Here is an 18,483-nt window from a genome sequence, read left to right on the forward strand (position 1 = left end):
GCCATTATAGGATTTTGTGAGTAGGAAAATGGAGAAATATCTAGACATGTGGCATATAAATGTGTTGTTTTCCTGCTAGAAACAAACCTTGATAGCAATTTCTATGTGAAATATGATTTGTTAATTCTAATACGTCCAATTTATCAGAAATGGATGTTCAAGTGCTCCGGGAGCACCAGGATCATTCAGTCCATCTCTTAGCATAATATGATATGAAAACCTATAAACTGTAGCAAACCAAGGTTTAATTTCAAGCTGTGACAAATATACACAGTACATAATAAGAATATTTCTTCGTTAGGTCGCATATATGAAGAGGAAAAGGACACCACACCAGGAAGTACTCTACAATGTCATGGAATGGAATCCTTCCGTGATAAACGAGGGACATGTAATAGTCCTCCAGTCATTATGAACAGGGATTTTAATTGAAATGTGATATTTGTACGCTCATTTTTCTGCTACGTGATAGTTATTTTCGCTCTCTGCTCTTTACAATTTTTCATCATTAAAAAACAATTTCAGAACCACTGTTAATGAGTTTTTCTACGCCACTGTGCCACACGTCTCTACCACACCAACAGCACAACAGCAGGAAGACGACACTTATTCCGGACATCGCACCACAGATAAATAAAAATCAGGCTTCTGGAAAAAAATATAATTCGGTAGTGAATGATAATACAGGGTGCTTTGAAAAGAAACGAAAAACCCTTCTCATAACAGCCTCGGAATATGCAGCTAGTCTGACTGCTGCGCTGCCGTCTGCGGAATAATTCAAAGCATACCCAAAAGCAAAAGAATGAATAAATAGTTCAAAGCAAAAAAAAATTCCAAGGCAATTTTGTGCTTCACGAAAACCAAATTGACAAGGCTTTGACTACAAGACACTAGCAGAAAATTACTCATTACTGAAAAGCTCATGTGTTGCGTGATAGCTGACTGGCGCTCAGTGTTTCAGACTTAATGAAGAAGGAATAATGAAGGAAATAGAATAAACAAAAACACACTTCTGCAGAATTTTACGATTACTATCAACTGAGACGTGGGTGGAATCTCTGTAGCTTGAAGAGTCCACGGAACAAATGAACCCCACTCGTCTGTTTCAGTGTCTCTCACTTCTCGCCTCAGATTCCCGTCTCTATGTTCTCTACCATCTACCCTGGTGCTCTCCCGTCTCTTGTCTGTAACCTCCCACTCTCTGAATATAACAGTTTGAATGTTCGGGGTTGAAACAAAGATTAGATGCTTTTCTCCGCAGGAAGTGATTCTCTCTTATTCAGGAACAGCCTGTTCTACACGCAGGCTTTCTCTGCTGGAGTGTTTGAAATATTACTGGCATCAAAAGCAGGGGTGTAAGTGCATCGTTCCACGCTTCCACACATTTCAACTGAAGAACTTTTTCACATGTCTGATAGCTACCGAGTTACAGCCACCATCAGTGACCTAATTCGCAGCTCTGTACAAAATCCCACATTGAGGTGTGTAGGTGACAACGTCTTAAAGGAGAATCTAGATGAATCCGTGGATCAATCCCCAAGTCAGAAGCAGTTACGCTGCCTGTGTTAAAATAAAGTGCCATCATTTCTGTCAGTAAGACAGCACTGACACAGCAGACCTCTTGTTAGAATATATGCCTGTAATTATTAAAATTATTGGATGGCCGATACAAATCAGAGAAGCCTTTCAGAAAGATATCTGTAATATCATTTATGTTTCCCTATATGCAAAGGTCAGAAAACGTTTATTTTACACAGTAAACAGTGCAGAGGAGAGAAGCATTTATGTTTACCTTTTAACAGTTAAGTTAATAAGTCAAGTTCTATATATTTGGTAATATTAGTGTTCATTTTGTATTCATAGTTACTATTCAATTATAAGATATGAACCCTCCTTTAAATTTCTTTGTCGAGGGAATCATTGCCAAAATATGTTTAACTCCCTACTGTGGGTATTGGCCACAGGCCTCAAACACCATATTGTCAGGCTGTATAGTAATTATCTCATTACAGCTCTCTGAAGCTGTGCAGAACCTAAATTTAACGTATTAAATAAATGTGGTGCACTTCAAAATAGGGTGAATTCAAGGGATTGAACCGAAAATCCTATAAACAGCCGCCCCGCTCCATCACCTGAACTACAGCCGCCCTATTTCGGTACAGTCATATATTCTACCCCAACAGTGTATCAATACTATGCAATTAGCACTGATCCATTCAAGTGTTAGATTGTTTTTTTGTTGTCTTTTTCAGCAAAAATTCACAACTTGCTCTCTGTCTCCTACAGTGTCATTGACAGTCTTTGTTACAGCATGTGGCTTCAGAGGAAATTGCATTTCACACTTGCAGGACACAACAGCTTAGAGCGCTGCAAAATCTGAATCATCTCTCAACGAAGAAGTGTGTGTGAGTGTGTGTGTGTGTGTGTGTGTGTGTGTGTGCGAGCGAGCGAGCAAAAGAAGAAAATCACACTCAGGAGAAGAAATGTTAATTACTGAAATTACATAACAACAATGTTCTGTAGAAATATTATATGTGTTACTTTTATTAACACAATACTTTACTAATTGTATACATCAACTTCAAGTAAATAAATAAGTAAATGACCAGAATATTGTCGTTTTTCGTTTACAGCAGCAGAAATTGCAGGAAGCAGAACATAACTTTTGTGTTGCTGAGCAAAGTGTTGAACCAGGACCTGCTACAATGATCTGTGATCCCACTGAGGGACAGAGACTAAACTAATAATGCTATTATTATTAATAAGTTGAGTATAAGAGTCAACTGAACAAGTATATTTATCACGAGGAGTCGAGTAGATGACCCTCAGATTAGACTTCAGGATCAGCAGCTGTTATGAACTATTATCGACATGCATCTGAAAAGCAGCCAATTAAGTTGTAGCTGTTGTACTTGTCCTCACTGAGGCAATAACGATTTTACTTGTAGAAGTATATGAATCTGACAGATGAGGACATACATATTTTTGATGCAGAACCCCAGAGGCGCTCCATCAATCCACGCCCTGCGGGATGAGCACCGTTCGGAATGCGTATGTTTCATGGTACACCCTGTTCCCACCGACATCAACCGATAAACACGGCCAGATCAAACACTGATTAAAACTTCAAAACCGTCAGGAGAGGTCTGAGGCAGAACTTCTCTCACTTTGACAGTTTACCCTGGAATGACCTGCAGGGTCGTCTGCACATCACAACCGCACAGCTAAATAAAAGCTCATTACAGATACCTTAATTCTACCCATTCTGCTTTCTCCCACATAATCTTTTTTAGGGATCTCTGATAGACTTTAGGGTTTTTTCCGTGGTGTGAATGCAAAGTAGCACCGCGGCACTCAATCAGGCTAAAAACAGGCAGAGCAGGTGCCTCATTTTATCGGTCCAATCTAACAACTTCAAACATCCACAAACTTCAACTTTAGATAAGAGTGTGAAAAATCAATAAGCGCCCGGGAGATGTTTTTAGACCGACTGTACTCGTTCCTCTCCGACATCCGCGTTGTTCTCTTCCCCGTTTCACAGGAAGTATAAGCCGCTCCTCTCAACCCCTACACCTCTGTGCTGGTTTCTGATAAAACCTCAGTGGAGCTGCTCTATCAGAGGAGGGCAAATCAATCCACACGGAACATGCATTCTACAAAGATCATTAGCTTTCTGAAGGTCAAAGACTTTCCAAAATAATGCTCTAAGAATTACTCAAATACGACATAATAACTGAAGCGAGTCCTTTATGTTGAAATAGCGTTGCTACCACGTCAATGTGTGGGTATGTGTGTATATATATATATCATAGATTATGACATTTCTGTGTGACATTACTAAACAGATTGGTTCTTTATACTGGGTATCTTGGGATTTCCCAGTGATTTTGATGGAGGTTGTGTCCTTGTTTGCAGCTCTGTAGAGTTCACCAACCTCACCATGGCAATTTCCAATATATGCAAATATACGTGGCAATAAAAATATTTTTTTTTTCCAGTGCTTGTTTTACTGAGTATAATATTCGTGACATGTGATGTACATCCACAGTTAACAAATATAATAAGGTCTAAATAAAAACTACTTTTATATACACGTAGATTTATCATTCATTCTCTTCTTTTCATTCTTCATCTTCCAGCCCTGCCTTAAGGTTGCTTAAGGCAGGGCTGAGATTTTGCAAACTGTCAAAATAAAACAGTTTTTTAAATACTAGCAAGATCTCGTAAATTGAAGAGAACAGATTCAAATGTTTAACTGCCCTTCTGTGAAACAGCTTACATGGCGGTAACACTTCATTGAAAGCACTCCTTTAAGCATTTATAAGCAGGTTCTATTTCATACTATATTTTATATAATTAGAGCTGTGGTTGAGTCTAGACTTCTCGTTGTGGGCAAACACATCACAACACACTGCACATAATGTGTTAAAAAACATTTAATGCTATTTTCTAACTAAAGAAAGAATAACTGATTAACTCCCTTTCAATTCTACTTTTCCGTTCCTTCTCAATGTTCGGTTATGGATGATGAAATTCAACTCCAGCAGACGTTTCTCAGTGAAAGCCTTCCAGGGAATGGAGTGGATTATGCCCCCTGAACTGCTGGAAGGCTCTCACTATGAAACTAATTGGGGATTGTTGAGCGGGGGAAATATTCTCTAATTATAACCCTGTGTCGAATAATCCCCATCTCTTCCCAGTCCCAGCTGCGGAATTCATGGTGGAAAAAGGGGTCATAATTGCCATACTTATTCTAAATTATAATATTGTTTCGCTCAAATCCAAACCATCGATTGCTTTCTCCTCCAAATTTGACACTGAAATCTACCAATGGAAATAGTATTTCTCTACACGCCATATAATGTGTTTCTGAGATGCAGGGACAGAAACAGGCGTTGTGGAGGAGGCTGGCTGAGCGATAGTTTAATTAATTGTTTAAGGAGCGATGGCAGCTGCAGGAGAGAGCAAAGAGAGCAGCCTCAAATCAGCAGGACGTCTCTCCCGGGTTTATCTTTCTCATTCCATTCAGTGCTCGAGATGTTTGTGTTGTTATCAAAATAACCACAATTTGTACATCTGTGCAGTATTGTGCTAAATATATATATATACACATACTGCACACTGACAGGATTGCCTTAGTCATAGAAACTGACCTTGGTAATAGAAACTGACTGTGCCAATAAAGGTGTCTTGTGGCACTCAACAGTAAACAAACTGTAAAATAATTCAGGTCTGTGTGTTTAAACATGGAGCTGTTTACTAAGAACATCATTGTTTGAGAAAGGGTTGTTTCCAAAGTTTAATTTAGTAAATACACTGTTAATATACCACTTGTGTCAACTAGCTAAGAGGGGTATTATTTGAAAGAATATGTTTTTTGTATGTTTGTACCTTCTACAGTGATAGACTTCAATTGACACCAAATATTAATAAAAGCATGATTATATTTTTAGACAGTGAGGTAGAGGGGTGTTTGTGCTATATGTTTTTATTCGTATTTACCACTCATTTATGTCTTTGTTCCTTTATGTAAGATAAAAGAGGAAGGAGTAAAAAAGAAAAAGAGTCATCAGAAGATGGAAGGACATAATGATCCCTATACACCTGTGAATTATACCGGGATAATAAAGGACATGAAATGTAAATGAGACTAGAGAAAGTTGAACTAGACATGAAGGTTCACAAATGAGACATCTGAAAGTGCTTCAAATATCATTGCTGACTAGATGAGCAATACACATAACTGCAGTACTTAATAGTATCTTCTGTAAACTGACTTACTAGAAATATAATTTAATGCTTTGCTTACAAATGTAATTTTAGTGCTTTCACTATTTACACAGTGTCACATTATCTCCTCTGTTGGATCTGCGGTGCACCTCGACACATCTGAAGCAAAACAATAACTAGGAGTTATAGAGCTATACAGCATTTATAAAAGAGCTCATTTTGTGCATTAGAAACTTGCATTGAAAGGTTTTTTGACATAGTTCAAAATTAGATATGACAAGTAGATAAACCTTGCTTCTTTTTTCTCTTTTACCCACATTCATAGGACTAATTTCAAGAGGAAACTATAATCTGAGACAACCCTTAGAACTCAAGTTATTATATTCTTACATAATTCTGTTCTAACTGATGCACTGTGTGGAACGTGACTATTAAGTCCAATCATGGTTGTGCCAGTAAAGTCCATTGTCTGATGTATTTAGAGATGGACCAAGCGTCTTTCCAAAAATGAAGCCAAAATATCAAACATGGCCATCTTGCAAATTTGCAGCCAGAGTCAGCACAATCAGGGGATGGAGCCATGGCAATGCTCAACCAATCGTGAGTCAGTCTCAGCTGTCAATCATGATATTTTATAGCATTAAATAGCTCATTAAAAAACAAACTTATACCAGAAAAACGTGCACATGGAGGAGGTGGGAGCTTCCAATGTAGCGGTCTATAGCAGCTTTGGCTTCGCTTGTGGGAAACTTCTCATATCTTAACATACAGTCTATGGTCAAATCTACACACTCGTTCAGGAGCAAACCACTCCTGTCAGGGTAGGTTGTATGGCTTTCATTTTGCCACTCTCCTGGTATGTTATTGCCTTATACGATCTCAAGAGCAGCCAGTTTAAAATGTTCAATATGAGGGAGCCAGTTGAGAGACAAAGTGGTTATAAAAGGCCGCCTGGTAACGAGCAATAATAATATAACAGGTCATGACTGTGATTTGAAAACTCTCGAGCATAGGCTGTAATTTCGGGGATGACTCAGAAGACTGTTGTTACAAGAAAAATATTAGTGTTTGTAAGTGTAAATTAACATGTTAGTTTGTGTGTGTTAGTGTGTGTGTGTGTGTTGGTCTTTAAAGAAAGCAGTGCAAGCACAAATACTCACAAAACCATTGTTTTCCTTGAAGGGCTGCTGCTGTCAATTTAAAAATCAAGACAAACAAAAGCAGGTAAGCTACAAGCCTCATTAATGCAGCAGTAGAGCCGGTTCACTGGCACTCTGTTCCATAAATGGCTGAGCACTCTGAAGACAAAGGGCTTAAGCGCCCCACTCATTCAAACACTAATGAATTGACCTGTCTCAGCCCGGCTCCACAAAAGCCTAAAATTAGAGGCAAAATAAATAAATCAGGGATAAGAGGTGCAAATGGAAGCCCAGTGAAAAACTAAAGGATCGTCTAGCTGCCAGTAGTTTGTTTGACACAGGAGACAAAAGGGGAATAATAACTGTTAACAGAATTATACGAGGGAAAAAGGGAAAAGGAGTCATGCTGTGGGGTGGGACACTGGGCTGTAATGTCGAGGGAAATTTATTCCTTCCAGTTAAAACTCCTTAACAAACACAAGTTTAATGAAATTATCGGAGTCTCTGTTAAGGGTAAAGGCTCCACCATTCTCGAAGTTTCTTATTCTTTTAAATGTGAACAAAAAGTTGATGCAATAAGCTGTGATGTTATGTAATAGAACAAGCCTGCAACTTATACATGCAGGTGATATTGTAATTTATTTTTATTGCATACGTCTACCTACTTCATAAAAGGGAAAATCATCTTGTTTCCCCCCTGGTGGCTGGCTGTAGTATAGGTAATAAACCCATCCTCCTCCATGTTAGTTGATGGGACGTGGACCAAACTCAAAAATTCAAAGTCCACGTCAAATATCCTCTCAAAGATGGTTTCTGTCTTTTTAAGTAGCTCTTATAACACAGATGGATGTTGTAGTGTGGGTGCTGCTTGAGGAAGTTTGAATTTGTTATTTGATGCGATGAGAACGGGGTTAGTCGTCATGATTGACAGCTGAGATTGACTCGTTGCTACTCTAGCTTGTAAATCAGCCGGACGTCAATAACACAGCTCCACACCATGATCACCCCTCTGGGCACACTGGAGCGCTACATGATCTCAAAAGTGCAAGATAGCAGCAACCGTATAACCCGGAATATTCTAGCTTCATTTTTGCACATTCAGAAGAAGTGAAAACACATCATCTATCCTCATATACAGTCTATGCACTTAACATTATAATAAAATCCGATCACAAGATAAAACTATCAACGCTTTGATTCTCATCCGTATGGCACAGTTCAACCGAAAGGTGAAATACAGTGCAGAGGAACTATATTGTACAGGTGCAGCTATTGTCTCCTCCCCCACATCAGCAGCAGGAGCATCAGCGTGTGAACTCCTACTCTCATTCGCTTCCCTTCCTTTTCCTATGCATTTGACTGACAAAATAAAATAAGCAAACTCAAGCACTTGTACATAAAAAACACTTGAGTCTTTTAAAAAGTGAAATGTGCCGTTACACACTTAAGCTGCCGACACACAACCCTCCATCCCACAATGCCAATTTTGTAAAGCCGGTACTGTACCACACTGCATGGTGCATCATGGGAATGTTATTATAAGCTCAGGTAACCCACTCCTTGATTTTGGCATATGAATGCAGATGTATAGCCAGAAAATGCTGGCACTCACAAACAAGGAACACCAACAAGCACACCGATCACTGTTGTTTTAAGGATGCACAGTGCCACCAAGTGGACTGAGCATGACACTGCAGGGTGGCAGTGCAACGTGCCGCATGGGACCAGGTCTTATTAATTCTCTCATGCATTCAAAAATAAACAAATAGCAAGCTTCAGTTACACTAATGCAATGAACACCAATTGCAGAGCGTTTTTTAGTTTCCCTTTATTCAAAGCTGTGATTAAATGCTTTGACTTTTTATGTAATTAGATTAGGCTGGCATCTATTTTTCGTCTAGAATTTAATTGAAAGCAGAACCAAGAGAGGAACAGACTCGTGCAGAAAAAAAGGGGCGCTTCATTCAACAACCAACAAAAACAAAGATACACAGTGTTATACACAGCAGAGATTAAGCAGGATACATCCACCAGAATAACTAATCGTCTTGGAAACAGACACTGCTGTGTGGCAGGATCATATTCATGGTTCTCTTCTCAGTGCGAGGAAGTATTTACTGAGTGAACGAGGAATGAATGAGACGAACAGATGGAAATTAAAAAGGAGAAAGGGGTGGAACAGAGAGAGCTCGGTGCATCCAATTACTGTAAGTGGGCCCATTTTCGCTAATCAAACAGTTATGTAAAAGCATCTCAAAGGCAGATTCCCCATAGAGCTGATCTTCACACATCAGCAATCAGTCACTAGGTCTCTCTCTCTATATCGCTCTCTCACTCTCTGGTTCTATCCTTTGCCTCTTTGTGCCTTTTTTCCTTCTAGCTCCCACTTAGTCAACAGCCACCATCAGATCCCAGCAGGCACCAGAACCATCCCCTTCTTCTCTGACCAGATGTCTGTACCCCAATTAAGCGGCTTCAGTGTGAACATTTTTCTGAAAATGTTCTAGAGAGGCTGTAAGAATGAAAATGTCTTAGTAAGCTCTGGTTGCTTTAAAATGTCTGTAAAATATCCAAGTGAGCCTGTGCGAGCTCACAGCGAGTGGGCGTGTCAGGGACATTTCTAAAATGTGAAACCGGAAGAATACAATAATCTCAGAATGAAAAACAGGAGTCATACACATAGAAGACGCAGATGAAGATGTCAGCCTGGTAAGATGTCGATGTGCTGTAAACAAAAACATTGCTGCGATATGCCCCGCCTCCCGCCTCCCGCCCCAAGCACAACCCTTGACCTGAATGTTCCTGACATTTACCTAACGAATCCGCTCTTCATACGTGAAAGGAAAACTCTGGAAAACATGTCATTGTACACACAGCACATGTTCAGAAAGAGTAGAGCTATACTGAGAGGAGAGTCAAGACAACATTCAAGATTACTTTGGTTTCAAAATAAATTCATGAGTAGATTTTCTTTCAGGTTACACATGCTGCAAACACGCATTCGGTCATTTCTCCACAGTGGAGTTGGATGGACGTTGCATTAGCCAAGGGTGGGAGTAATGAAATAACAGTCTTCAGTCACACTCACAGGGGAAACACATGTTCCAGGTCAACACACCCTAGAAGCCCTGTGGCTTTTTTTATTCACGTAGAAGTGAACTGAAGTGTTCAGATCTCTCATATCACATTGTCATGTCGAAAATGTTATATGTGAAAAGAACAGCACAGTATGTAAAGTTAAGGGGGGCCACAATCCACAAACTGTGGTTTGAGCCATTATGGAATGTCGATAAAACCTTCAAATGTCCAACAAGTCTAGCACATGATGACAGTTTAACTAATCTACTACACATAAACCCACACACACTCACACACAAAGACACAAACACACACACACACACACACATCTTAAGACATGGTGAATAACTCTTAATCACATACACATGGCTAAAGCACGTGTGCTCAAACAGACAGCAGCAGTGAACATGTACAGATGGAACATCCAGACACACACACACTTTCTTTTCAGGTTCACTTTTACAATTTGTAATGATTATTGTCAACATCACATGGTTAAAAGTAGTAGAGACAAAAAGTGATTTATATAAATTATAAACCAGCTCATTTTAAGCTCTTTATAGCATTCCTGAGATCAGGTGCCGTGGTACGGGAACACACAGGACCGCAGCGAGGCCAGCAATGCTATTAACTCACAGTTGGTGGCCAGATCAAAATTCCTCTGAGAAAGCCAGAGAGACGCTGGCATGAAATGGCTGGGGAGAGCTGGCAGTAAGTGCTAATCAGTTCTGTATTCCTTCTCAGCCTTTGTTCCGCTCGTTTAATCCCAAATTATAAAGAGAGGAAGAAGGAAATCATATAAAAGTGACACTGATTAAAGAGCAAAGACAATTACAGTGTGTCAAAAAAAGGCCCAGACTTAAGCCTTGTTGAGCATTTGTGCTTGACAATGGCTTCACGGTTTATTAGAAGAGTAGGGTCAACTCCATATTAAGGAATAATCATCTTCACACCACAAAAAGTGAGGCTAAGACCTGTGCTACACAAAGCTTGACCTGTTCTATGTCGTTCTGATGCATTTACTTTCCAAACGTTACAATTCTGTGACACACTGTCAGTGTTACTGTGGAGAGGGTGTCCAACTTTGGATAAAAGCTTAGACTTTCTTAATAATTTATCATGTCACTTATCTGGAATAACTGAAAAACTAATTACTGATATTTCCACACTTCTTAATCATATTCGGATAAAAAATACCATAAATCACAATGTGGTAATAATACTATGGGGCAAAGGAAATCCATGACATCTATACAATGCATGTATGCCTACATTTAATGTTATCCCTGCCAATATTAGGATAGTGTACTATATATAATGTATAAAGTGTATATTCTTGACGAGTATTTTGAACGGGTGTTTGGTTCTTTTTCTCTCTGTTACGCCCAAGATATTGTTTAAAATACTTCCGTTTGTATAATCTACATCAGGTCCCCCTTTAAGGCCTCATCACTTTTAGATTTTGTCCTAACCTCTCTCTCTCCAGTGTTCATGGATGAACCCGCTTCTCAGTCACACAAGTCCTTTCTTTGCCAACTTTCAATCAGTTGAAACTGCAACAGCTTCAAATATTCTCTCAAGTTTTTAAGCCTAAGTGGCTGAAAAGGGCAAAAGGCTTCTGGCATCTCTCCAATTATTTCCTTCTCTGAAATATGCTAAAGATACATCTGACATTTGCTGTGAAGGTAGAAGGAGCAGAGGGACAAGGCTATAGCATGTTCTAAGTTCCTTATCAGTTTAGCAACAACTTTTGTGAAATTATATTAGGGTTGAATATTTAGTGTGTTATGTTTAATATTTATCTGTGTTCCACTTATTCTGAAATCGCAAACATGGTGAAAATGGTATCAGTTGCCAAATTGTTTTGAAAAGGATAAAATGTTGTGACTGACAAACTAAACAAAGGCTTTGTTTTGCATTGAACACATTTATGTCACATGCTGAAAACTTGGACTCACCATGCTGTTGAGCTCTGAATTATCATAGCTGTCTAATGGATGAGTCCCAGGTCCCACAAGAGGCTCAAGACCCTCCTCGTCCCACATGTAAGTTCCACCAGAGCTGTTGGACGGTGACAGTTCAACGGATGAAGCCTGGGGGACATCACCTTGCTCTGGAGACAACACTAGTGGTCCTTGGGAGTCCTCCATAGGGCTTTCTTCTTTATGTCCTGCAGAAGATAAAAACTCATGGCTGAATAACGACACAAATGTTACATATTCATTTAGTTGAACGTCATATTGATTTACTTTATTTACCTTCCAGATCTATACTGTCCCAGTCGACGGTCTCATTGAGAAAGCTGTGTAGACGGGTTTGGGTAGTGGTGTCAGCTGTCCTGTTGTCAGGCATGTCCCCATCACTGAGCACATCTCCCATACTCTCAAAGTCATCTAGAAAGTCTTCACTGGTGTCCCCTCTGTCTAGAGATGAGGCGGAAGATAGGGACATGTCCTCCAGAGTCTCCCGTACAGCCTGGCACGAGCTTAGCTCGTGCAGGACCACACCATTTCCTGCTCCGTTGGCCTGTCCATCTCCAGAGCTTCCATCACTCTCACTGTGAGAGTCTGCTCTTTCAGCCTCACCATAGGGCTGTATGCCCAATGACTCTTCACACTCAGAGGCAACTGAAGTTCTGATATCACCCTTGACTTTACCTTGAAAAAGAGGCTTTTGTTGCTTGGCCTGCCCAGATCGAGCCAGCTTGAAGCCCAGAGCCCCAATGCTGCTGCCCAGTGACTTGGTCAGCACACAACTGGGGAACAGAGGCTTCTTCAGAGCACTGGGAGTATTGGGTGCTGACGGGATAGACAATGTAGGCAGAGAGGAGGCAGCAGGAGTGGTTCTGCTGTACTGAAGTCCTCCATCTAGACTCCCTGAAACTCCCAGGCTACCATTCAGGCCTCCAAGTCCTAAACCAACTCTTCCATTACTCAGCTGAGGGGGTTTGAGGAAAGAACTGCGAGGAGGCCGGAGCTGAGTGTTGGCCAGAGGTTTGGCTAGCTCAACAGCTCGGTTAAAGGAGAAGGACCGTGTCATTGATTGGGTTGTAGGAGAGGGAATCTGCTTGAAGTGAGTGAAGCTATTTGAACGCACCATGTTGTCCAGTGCCAAGGTCTTAAGGCTTTCACTGGACTTGGATAGGCTGTCTTGAGAGCTGCTTCTGGGAGTGCTAGAGCCTAACTTAGGCCGCACAAGGCGAGCATCGGACCCTGGAATGCTGGAGCCAGTGTGACCATTTTTAAGACCTCCGTTTATTGGGCTTTGGCCTAACTTGGTTCCTACTTTCGGACTCATCTTGGAGGATTGCTTGGGAATTGCCTTGGGGCTAGACACAGCTGCCACCAAAGTACCTGACCTTCGAATCTTGGGTGTCCCTGGAGTCCCGCTCTTTACATCTTTTGCTAACGAGGGACGCTGTATCGGAGTCTTGTCTTCATCTCCGTCCCCAGAACTGGTGGAGCTGTGGATGGACAGCGCATCGTCTCTCTTCCATTTCAAGGAAAAAGAAGAGGCACGGATCAGACTGTTTGGCTGTGTTGCTGGGGGAGTACTCTTACCATACTGGGTAGGAGTTGTTGGCTGGGTAGAACCATTGGACAAGGGGTTAGCACCGTTAGTCGATGAGCGTCCACCAAACTTGGGCAGTCTAGATACCATGGTGGACCTGATCGATGCTTTTTCTTCCATTAGATGCCAACAAAGGCATTAAGCAGCATGGAATCACACACAACTGGAGAAAGGATAAACAGAAACAGATGAAGAGATGATTAGATGTATATGTAAATGATTTAACTTGGAACAATAATACCCATTCATTGATTTCATAAAAACTCCTCATTAATTGCACCAGCTACCACATACCATATCTTTTCTACTTTTCCCTAAAGCTGGAGATGTCAAATAAAATGACTCAAGCCAATATTGTGACTTACCATCATCAAACAAAAAATTGTACACTACAAACTCACTCTATAAAAGATGATAAACTGTGTCCTTCCTTTTCATCCTGACAAACAGTAGTCCTTTCCACCTGCTGCAGTTGTTGCATGTCTGTCTCCTTTACAACGATTGCTGACTGTGAGGAGCATTAGGGATTAATCTGGAGAGCTTAGAGGGTGACTTGAGACTTTGTCACGACAAGTCTGTCTTGCAGCATTCACGTGATCACATGAGAGACATAAAGGTCTACTTACTCTTTCTCTATGCATTAGGGACACAGCTCTAAGTACCAATAAAGCTGTAGTTTGTGATACTGGGCTTTGATTGTGAATGGCCAGTAGCTAGCTATATAGATAACTGCATCTTCAGTCATTGTGATGATATTACACTGACCAATATTTTAATGCGGCAGCACTGGTTGGGTAATGGGGGGGTGTAACTCTTGTCTAGGGCACCAAAACAATTAGATCTGCCCATGCTTGTGCACATGATATACATATAAGCTCCCAATATTGAATTGTAAATTACAGGAACATTCGTAATGAGACTTTAATAGAGTGATGAGCTATTCCGTTTTCAAAGGGTTTCTAACATGACATGACCTGTAGCTGGCACTGGCTCTGGAGGTTGTGGCGCCAACACGCCCGGCCAACAAAAGAGTGGGCAAACAGATAGACAACGCCTGGGGGGCAAGGCACCAGTGCTGGGAAGGTAGCCAGCATACAGTGAGCACTGAATGCAGGGTGTACAGCATGTAAAGCCAACAGAGGGGGAGAACACAGGGCGGTTTCCTTTCACTCATTGTTGATTCATTCATTTCCAGTCAGCCATGTGACAAGTGCTCATGTGTTGATGCGGCCACCTGCATGTTGCATCCATCTGGTTAGTGCAGGATGATTATGAATTGAGACGTTGCTAAGATTCAGAATGCTGATGCCGTTAACTCAAGTAAACCCATTTGCACGATGAACAAAAGCAGTTACTAGACACAAACCTACTGTTGCATCAAATACTGTTCATGTTCATTGCTACCGATTAGCTTAAAGGAAAAGCCACACAGTAGGTTAAGCAGTTACACCCATGTGAGTGGATGCCTTGACAAACTGGCACAAAGACACAAAGGCAGAAAGGCAGAAACTGGAGACATAATCCACTCAACTTTCACAGGGTTGGGGGAGGGGTTGTGTTGTGTTACAATGTGGGTCTCAGATTTTGGAAAAAAAATACCCGTACTGCACTGCCCCACATTCCCATGCGAAGACACACGTGTCTACAATTATAAAGACACACTTACCCCTCTCCAAAAGAAGTGTCTGGCCATGCCACCATCCTAATCTGCTTCATAAGCATGCATGGGCGCACACACAAAAACACAAAATTACGCACACAAAATCAGGTCAGCATGTGCATGCAGGGCAACCAAAGCCTCTTTGCCCCGGGGAGGGGGAGGTAACTGTGTGTATCTGTCTGTTCAATGGGTAGCAATAAGATTAGAGGCTTTCACTGTCGGTGGCCCCAGACCTCTCAACTTTCATTCATATCCAGAGAGACACATCGCTGCTACAAAGCTTTAAATCCATACACTGCTGTGGCAAATGTTTGTTCATCTGGGTCATCTCACTCATCACCCAGACACTGGAAGATTTCTGTCCACACAGCAGATGTTGGTATTTGGTTCAATTTCTATTTTATGTAAGTTATCTTTGAGAAATCCCACATGCACTATACACATAAAGTAATACAGTTAATACGATCATAAGGATTAGGATTTAATAATGAATAAAATGTGTATAAGAGAGACGCCAAAGGATCATAAACTGTTCAATTGACATCTTACAATGATTTTCTGAAAGCAGCTCACCCTATTGCCTTAAGGTAAACTGAGAACTATCGTGTTCCATTGCATTGTGCCCATGGAAAAATCAATAGCCTACTGAAGTCACATCACCACAACTTAGGTCCAGAGATTTTGTACCAATGCCAGAAACAATGCTGTTTAAATGATATTGCATTGCTAAGTACAAACAAATTTGCCAACAATATGCACTTTAGATAAATAAACAAACACATGTATAAATAAAATTGTTGGGACAAAATTATGATTAAAATCAGTAAATATTATGTCAAAGATATAACATTTATAAACTAATCTTCAGTAAATGTCTATGAATATCTACAGACACAACTACAGACACAATACGGTTGGTATTCAGCCTAATTCCCAATACTAGTTAAAAGATGGAAGGTCAGTTGAAGAGGATCACACGTAAACAAGAGCCCGGCTGACTGACACATATTCAGAGGTAGGACAGGAAACCGTGCAGCCCATCTGTCAAATGCTCACATCTGAAGGCCGGCCCCTCCCCCTCAGAGTATAGCAGTGAAAATAAACAGCTTCACTAACATCAAGGTGTAAAAAAACTCACGTGAACCAAGACACACAGCACGGGAAAAACTAATGAAGCCTTGATAGTGTAAATGTAAAGACAAGAGTGAAGAAGTCACGATTATAACCATATGTCTAAATGATGAAATCTAATGTTATAGAAAAGACAAACATGTACATGTGTCACCCGGAGAAACCCACAAACTGCTGCTGGTCCCAATACCTCAGATGAGGAGGTTATGTTTTCATTGCCTTCTGTTTGTCTGTCTTTGAGCAGGATTACTCAAAAACTACTGAACCTATTTCCATCAAATTCTGTGAAGAGGTGGGACATGACCCAAGAAAGATTTAGGAGCGGATCCAGAGGATTTTACATGGTTCAACAGAGGGATCTAAGGAGAGAGTTTAAATAATTTGTTATCCGTTTTCTGGTCTTAATACTTCACTGCACTGAGAATTGGTTAAAAGCTAAAATAATTTGTTATCTTACTGCTCAAAACTTCTTTTGTTTAGATTTATCCTGTGATATGAAACAACACACATATACATGTTTTATCATCCGGTGCATGAATTGACATAATGACAGAGAAAACAGTGAGAGGGAGAAGAAGTGGAAAGGATATAAAGAGAAGTGGACACAGATACAGACGGATGTTGTTAAATAGAGATCAAAAGAGAGAGACCCAAGAGGTATTACTCCACAGACTCCCCCCCCCCCCAGAGATCTTCTCTTACTGTCTGTCGAACAGGGAATGGGAGAGTTCTGTCTCCCAGCCAGTAAAGCTATTTGGCCTTATTTAATTTCCGGCCAAGAAGAGCTCCAGACAGAGAGCACCTTACAGGGAGGCAGGAGGCCTGAGGAATCAGAACTGCGAGAGTGAGGTCATTCATTACTCTTCTGGCGAAGCTTTCACTTTTTGGACCGCACACACGACAGAGACACATTCTTCAGGAGCAACAGGATGGATGCATATAGGATGTGACAGCCTTGGGGCGATGATCTATTGGGTCACCGGGGCTACGCATGAAAGGAGGTCTGTCCCAGTCTCCCCACTCTCATAGTTCCCCATCATTACAAAGCTGCAGCACTACGTCTCAGCAGAGCAGCATGTCAGGCTACATTAATCTTTCCTCTCCCACCTTTCCTTCACTTCTGAAAGATTAAGGAGGGCGAATTTTTAGTTGACTTTATTCAGGCTGTGGACACCCCAGAGAAGGATATGGCACAAGGGACGCCGAGGAGAAAATTACTTTCCTGGGATTCATATCATACAGTGCCCTTAAAAGCAGATTTGAATGTTTTCTTTCTATAGAGTATGCATAATGTCACAAAATCTATAAAGAAAAATAAGTAAGCGCCAAGAGTTCTTCATTCATAGTATTCCATACCAGCTGTTCATTTCTTAATATTATTATCAATTATATTATTAATATATATTTTAGCAAATATTTTACCAAGCTTTTTGTGCCGTGTCCCCAGTTATTAATTCACATTAATATCATTTTAGTGTCAAAATCAACTTTGAGAGAATTATCATATCAAATTAGTGTGTGTTATCAACTGTTGTATGACTAATTTAATTCAAAATAATGGTTAGATCCCAAATATCTGACATTTTATTTCAGACGAGGCAAAGATTTGAAAATCTTAAAATAATCAAATCTCAATTCAATTATATTTGTAGATACCATCATAAACTGTCTCAAACCAAATGTAAGGTCGAGAACTAACAATATCAAAGAGAAACAGTTGACTGACTGGGAAGAGCAACCTCCAATATAGAAGGACCGGGCAGCCATCTGCCTCGACTGGTCATGGTGAGAGGCTATGGGGGAGTTATTGGGGGACAGAGGACAGGCTGGTGGAAAGGGGGGAGAGAAGACTAGACGTGCAAAGAAAAAGTAGCTGCAGCTTGATCCAAGGATCTTATATTTTTGAATGACAATGAAATCTCTATGTGTGATCATTTAAAGTCTATGATGATTGTAGATATGGTGCATAACTGATAACTGAAAGGGGGAAGTTTAAAAAGGGGAACACAAGGAGGGAGGGAGAGTTTGATGGATTGAGCGGGAAAATATGGAATCGCTCTTATGGCACTTGGTCATTCTTGGCATGATTTCGGAGGAACTCCTCAGTGACGCCTTCTTTCTTCTAAATCTCTCTGTCTATCTTGGTATATATATGTCTTTCATAGGGCAGAAAGA

The 18,483-nt window shown here is 40.7% G+C and overlaps 1 protein-coding gene across 2 annotated transcripts in view; it reads right to left on the minus strand.

The window, feature by feature from the left end:
* The window catches only part of ccser2a (coiled-coil serine-rich protein 2a), a 49,999-nt gene that overhangs the window by 21,583 nt on the left and 9,933 nt on the right, over positions 1-18,483 (minus strand). For both annotated transcript variants that reach the window (XM_062401780.1, XM_062401781.1), the window contains exons 2-3: positions 12,206-13,680; positions 11,906-12,117 (exon numbers count right to left, since the gene is read on the minus strand). In XM_062401780.1, coding sequence (XP_062257764.1) covers positions 11,906-12,117; positions 12,206-13,637 — 1,644 coding nt within the window. In that variant the 5' untranslated portion in view covers positions 13,638-13,680. The remainder of the gene's footprint in view (positions 1-11,905; positions 12,118-12,205; positions 13,681-18,483) is intronic.

Source organism: Platichthys flesus, chromosome 12 (genome assembly GCF_949316205.1).
Source record: "Platichthys flesus chromosome 12, fPlaFle2.1, whole genome shotgun sequence".
Lineage (NCBI taxonomy): Eukaryota > Metazoa > Chordata > Actinopteri > Pleuronectiformes > Pleuronectidae > Platichthys > Platichthys flesus.